Raw genomic sequence first — 5,378 nt, 5'->3', positions numbered from 1 at the left:
CCTTGCCTTTGTGCACAGTGGTCAACATGCTGACATCTTTCATGAAAAATCAATGCCATCCCTTTTTTATGAATCGGTTGATGACATTGCAAGAAAAAAAAAATAGGGATAACAATGTCTGGAGGGGGGGGGGGGGGGGCTGAATTCAACTACATTCCGCTTTTGTATGATTTATGAATGCAAGGAAGTGATTTTATATCCAAGCATTTGACATGAGTAATTCAACCCAGGAAATAATTGCCCAGAATAAGCTATCGATGTGTAAAAAGTTGTAGAAAAACAGCAATCTGTAACCGGAGGACAGCGTTGTGAAGCGTCAGTGGCCAGCAGCGGCTCCTGTGAGCAGATGTGTGTGTGTGTGTGTGAGAGAGAGAGAGAGAGAGAGAGAGAGAGAGAGAGATGCTGCTGCCGCTGCCGCTGCCGCTGCCGCTGCTGCTGCAACAAGAGACAAGACGCGTCTTGGATCACAAATAGGGATGCAGTGCGCATGCGCCGTGCGCTCCGTTTACTGTAGGATATTCACCGTGGAGGAAAAAAGGGGGCAGGCAACAAATCAGGCTTTTTAAAAACAGCAAAAACCCGACTAGTGCAATGTAAATATCCACCAGGACGGACACGAAATAGGATTATCAACAGGTAGGGTTTTTTGATTGGTTTTGATATCGGATGTCTCTCTCATTTTCTCTATTTTTTTCTGGCCTTGTCTTGTGTGGTGGCTGCGATTCTGGGCAATTCATAGCGGGGACTTGGAAATTATTCTAGTCTAATGGACGTGCGGATCTGCTACACTGTTATGCTTCAACCAGCCGACTGGGATGCAACTGTTTCATTTTTTTTACTGAAATCTATCGGATTGAGCCGCGCGTAAAATAGTCGACTGAGAATCGGAGGACGCATATAAACGCGTAAGTAAACCCAAACGCCTTTATTTAATGAAATCAGTCATTACCACAGGCTGTGTTAATATCTAAGTATACCAGCAATGTGCAGAACAGCTTGTAGTATTGTGTTAAGGAGGATTGTTATTGTCGTTTATATATATCCATCTTTCCAAATCCATCGCGAATGATATTCACTCCCGGACATTAAAAAAGCTGTATAATGGCAAAATGCGGTCCACGGTGTCAGAATTACACATTATGTTCGCTTAACTCTCCGTAATTAGTAGTATAAAAGATGTTATGGAAAATGGAGTCTGCCTCAATAGACGCCCTAATGAGAACACCGCTTATTAACGTAAGACCCGTAATCCAGTTAACCTTTAATCAGACAAAAACATGGATGCTTTATTATGTATGCACCCTCCGTCGATTCTCTCACAATGCATGCAATGCAAGGCAGGGCGAGTTTATTCGAGGCATCCACCGATTTTAAGAGCCTTCCACTGTTCTGCAGGGCGCAGGGTGTGATCAAGAGGAGCTTATTTTGGACTGCATTTCTCTAAATGTTGCACAGTGCGCTGGTAAACGTCCCCATCCAACATTTCCAAAAATTTTTTAAAAGAAAATCTGAAATCCAACCCGAGCATTACGCTTTTTCGTTTCTTCCTGACACCACGCAGGTGAAATAGATTAAAAAAAAAAAAAAAAATAGAAAAGAAAAAACTGATAAAAGAAAAAAAGAAATGCGTCGTTTCTTTAATGAAAGCTGAATGTCCCTTTGCCTTGCTTTTGTTCACGGAATTCGGAAGTCACACATAAGAAAATTCTATCACTGTAGCGGATTAATGCTTCAGTCTAATCAAGCTCCATCACTGTCTGTCTGTTCTTTCTCTGTACACAAAGTGGCTGAGGCAGAGATCTGCCCACAGCCACTCAAAATGTGAACATTTGAAGCAAATAATTAAATAAATGACAGGCAGTTGAAAATTATTGCTTATCACATTCTAGATTGTGCAGCTACAAACAATGCAGCTATTGTTTAGGACTGAATGCTGATGGGTGGATGATATTTTTCAGGGATTTTTTTTAGGTGTGATGAGACAAAGGAACAAAGGATGCCTTAGAGGAGAGGTTGCCTATATGCCTGGAAACCTCTTCAAAGCACACCGCCAAATGGATCTAACGCCTCCCCCTGCCACCTCTAGATCATGATACTTGGCTGAAGCTATTCCACTATCTTTATGATCCCTCCTCCATCTATGGCGAACTATAGCCATGCAGGGGACCACACCATCTTGCAGAATGTCTCTCCTCTCGCCACGTTCCTCAAACTGACGTCTCTTGGTTTCATCATTGGCGTCGGTGTGGTCGGAAACCTCCTGATCTCCATCCTGCTGGTCAAAGACAAGAGCCTGCACCGAGCACCCTACTATTTCCTGCTAGACCTGTGCGCCTCTGATATCCTGCGCTCTGCCATTTGCTTCCCCTTTGTCTTCACGTCGGTCAAGAATGGATCGGCCTGGACCTACGGCACGTTGACCTGCAAAGTGATTGCCTTCCTGGGGGTGCTCTCCTGTTTCCACACGGCGTTCATGCTTTTCTGTGTCAGCGTGACCCGGTACCTGGCCATCGCACACCACCGTTTCTACACAAAGAGGCTAACTTTCTGGACGTGTTTGGCCGTCATCTGCATGGTGTGGACTTTATCCGTGGCTATGGCGTTCCCGCCGGTGCTGGACGTGGGGACGTACTCTTTCATCCGGGAGGAGGACCAGTGCACGTTTCAGCACCGTTCCTTCAGGGCGAATGATTCACTGGGCTTCATGCTCCTGCTGGCGCTCATCCTCCTCGCCACACAGCTGGTTTACCTCAAGCTAATCTTCTTCGTCCACGACCGCCGAAAGATGAAGCCCGTCCAGTTTGTGCCTGCCGTCAGCCAGAACTGGACCTTCCATGGGCCAGGCGCCAGCGGGCAGGCGGCGGCCAACTGGCTGGCTGGATTTGGTCGAGGCCCCACCCCGCCTACTTTGCTGGGTATCCGGCAAAACAGCAACGCAGCGGGCCGCCGGCGCCTACTGGTATTAGATGAATTCAAAACGGAGAAGAGGATTAGTAGGATGTTCTACATCATGACGTTTTTCTTCCTGGCACTGTGGGGGCCCTACCTGGTCGCCTGCTACTGGCGGGTGTTTGCAAGGGGCCCCGTAGTTCCTGGGGGCTACCTGACAGCAGCCGTGTGGATGAGCTTTGCTCAGGCTGGGGTCAATCCTTTCATCTGCATTTTCTCCAACAGGGAGCTTCGGCGCTGCTTCAGCACCACACTCCTCTACTGCAGAAAATCCAGGTTACCAAGGGAACCCTACTGCGTTATATGATGGTTTTTTTTGTGTGTGTGTGTGTGTGTTTTTTTTTCTCATCTATGTCTCTATTACCCTGATTGATCTTGATCTGGGCTCGTTCCCACTGTACAGCGCACTCTTTCTATCTCTCTTCTCTTCATCCTCCAAGTTTTCTCCTGTTCCTCCTTCTCCTTACCCTTCTTTTCAGAGGTAGAAGGTGGACCGCCAATCACGTGGCTCGGCTGTGGTGATTGAATATGAAATGTATCAAACATGGAGGCCTGAAGGGAATAGGAATACACAGGAGGTATGGATCCCCTCCTGTGTTTATGTTCTAGTAAACAGACGATGTGGATGGCCATGCCAATGCAGAGAAGCAAAAAGTACAAAGAAAAAAAAAGGGGGGGAGAAAAAAAAAAAGAGAAAAAGATTTGACAAAACAATAAAAACAAAAAAATCTCTTGCTTTTGGATATTTTGAAGATGCGTTATTCTGTGAGGTGTTGAAAAACATACAAATGAAAAGAAAAAGAAAAAAATAATACAAAACAAAGAAATGATACCTCTCAAGGAATCACTGGAAATGTTTTACATTTTAAGAGTTGCACTAAAAAGAAGATGTAAAGATGCTTTTTTTTTTTTTTTTTCCTTTTTTTTTTTTTTGGGTCGACAGTTGCCAGTTGCATTGCAAGGACAACTTTTTTTCTCCATTTTCCCCTCCAAAACTAAACAATGAATGCTTTAATTTGCAACAGACTACACAATCGCTGTAAGTAAAGCAAAACTTGGTGACTGTTGGAATACACCTTCACAAGAGGATTAAAATGGTTTTAATGTAAGTGATATCTTTTTCATTTACCGGGCGAGGGGGCGGGTGGGGGTGGGGGGGGGGGGGTGGGGGGGGGGGGGGGGGGCTTAACGAAGGGGATTTACAATGTGTGGTTTTGAAGTTGCAACTTAAAACTAGGAATTATTTCTTGTAGTTTAACGATCCATATGTCCCTCGTGTCTGGCATTGTTATTTTCTTAACACCTTTTACAAAAAAAAAAGAGGAAAAAAGATGAAGTGATGTTTGGTTTTTTTTTTTTTTAAAAGTTGCTTTTAAGAACAACCTTGTGCTTAAAAAAGACATTGAAGAAGTAGTTAAATGTTTCATCATATCCATGTACCTAAACACTATCATATTGTTACAGTATTGCTGATGCCACTCCGGTTGTTCTTGCCTTAATGGTTATGATATTGTCATGTTTCTTGGTTGTTTATATTTCTTTTTCATTCACTCCTAAAAAAAGCTGTTGTTTTAGATGCAAGGGGGAGTTTTGGGTTTTGTTTTGTTTTCTGTTTTTTTTTTTTTTTTTTTTTTTTCCCCTCACATCAGCGTGAAGTGCATGTTCATTTTTAAAAGCTGGTCCACTCCCATGAGAATCACAGGCCATACACTGAGCAGCCCATTTTTTTTTATTCTGCAATGGTTTGCTACACCCCACAGAGTGCTCACAGCACAGGGAGTGTGTGTGTGTGCGTGTGTGTGCGTGTGTGCGTGTGCGTGTGCGTGTGTGTGTGTGTGCGCGAGTGTGCGTGTTTGTCGCATGTGTGTGGATCAGACAACAGTCACTTCAAGACCAGAGCCTTAGTATGAAATCTTGCACAATTTGTAAAAAATGTAAAAGGAAAAAGGAAAAAAAAAAAAAAAAAAAAAAGGAAAAAAGGACATTTAAGGCACACCGTCTTGTTTCTACTTTCCCTACATTTGCTCTCTACTGATTGTTTTCAATGACTTACTTTTTTCTCTTGTGGCCATTTTAATATTTATTATGTATTCTTTTTTGTATATTATAGATAGATTGTGTGTAAGTATGTGAGTCTTTCATTTTGAAGTCCCGAATGTGAGTACAGTTTCAGTTAGGATTGCATTTGCTGAAAGTTTACTGTGTAATCTGTTGCTTTTTGAAAATAAAAAGTTTCCATTTTGCAAAATTTGCTTTTTTTTAAAAAAAAAATGTAATTATTTTTTTGGAATCCCTGTAACTAGTTGGCGATACACAGTAAAGCTGAATTAACAGCCGGTAGATGGGTTTTCATAGTGTGGGAGGATGACTTTATTTGATAATGGGATTCTTTCTTTATTGTAATTAATAATAAATTCACCTCTAAGAAT

The 5,378-nt window shown here is 42.8% G+C and overlaps 1 protein-coding gene across 2 annotated transcripts; it reads left to right on the top strand.

Annotated features, from left to right (window-relative positions):
* Positions 1-422: 422 nt before the first annotated feature.
* On the top strand, positions 423-3,828 carry gpr85 (G protein-coupled receptor 85). 2 transcript variants are annotated; one of them, XM_080492535.1, is made up of 2 exons: positions 423-905; positions 1,959-3,828. In XM_080492535.1, the coding sequence occupies exon 2, from the start codon at positions 2,123-2,125 to the stop codon at positions 3,254-3,256; it is 1,134 nt and encodes a 377-aa protein (XP_080348661.1). In that variant the 5' UTR covers positions 423-905; positions 1,959-2,122; the 3' UTR covers positions 3,257-3,828. The 2 variants fall into 2 exon arrangements, with proteins under 2 accessions (XP_080348661.1, XP_080348662.1); XM_080492536.1 differs by having other exon boundaries at positions 497-636.
* The last annotated feature ends 1,550 nt before the right edge of the window (positions 3,829-5,378 follow it).

Source organism: Lipophrys pholis, assembly GCF_963383615.2.
Source record: "Lipophrys pholis genome assembly, chromosome: 22".
Taxonomy (NCBI): Eukaryota; Metazoa; Chordata; class Actinopteri; order Blenniiformes; family Blenniidae; genus Lipophrys; species Lipophrys pholis.
This window is presented reverse-complemented; position numbering and strand designations above follow the sequence as displayed.